We start from the raw sequence: 208 nt of genomic DNA on the forward strand, positions 1-208 counted from the left end.
AGGAATTACAGCTGGAAATCCCTTCCCAGATCGATTCCAGGTGGGAATTCCAGAGAAAAATTCCCGGAATTTACCTGCCTGGAGCAGAGGTTTGAGGATGAGGGCGTCGATCCGGGCCAGGCAGGAGGAGAAGCTTTCCTCCAGCTGGAGCAACGATCCCAAAATTCCCGAAATTCCAGCTGTGGACATGGCCTGGAAAACAGCAGGA

General features: G+C 52.9%; 1 protein-coding gene across 1 annotated transcript in view; it reads right to left on the reverse strand.

Moving 5' to 3' along the window:
* ALS2CL (ALS2 C-terminal like) overlaps window positions 1-208 on the reverse strand; it is a 33,699-nt gene that overhangs the window by 30,978 nt on the left and 2,513 nt on the right. The window contains exon 2 of the mRNA XM_031062799.1: window positions 75-192. Coding sequence (XP_030918659.1) covers window positions 75-192 — 118 coding nt within the window. The remainder of the gene's footprint in view (window positions 1-74; window positions 193-208) is intronic.

The sequence above is a fragment of the Geospiza fortis genome, unplaced genomic scaffold (genome assembly GCF_000277835.1).
Source record: "Geospiza fortis unplaced genomic scaffold, GeoFor_1.0 scaffold178, whole genome shotgun sequence".
Lineage (NCBI taxonomy): Eukaryota > Metazoa > Chordata > Aves > Passeriformes > Thraupidae > Geospiza > Geospiza fortis.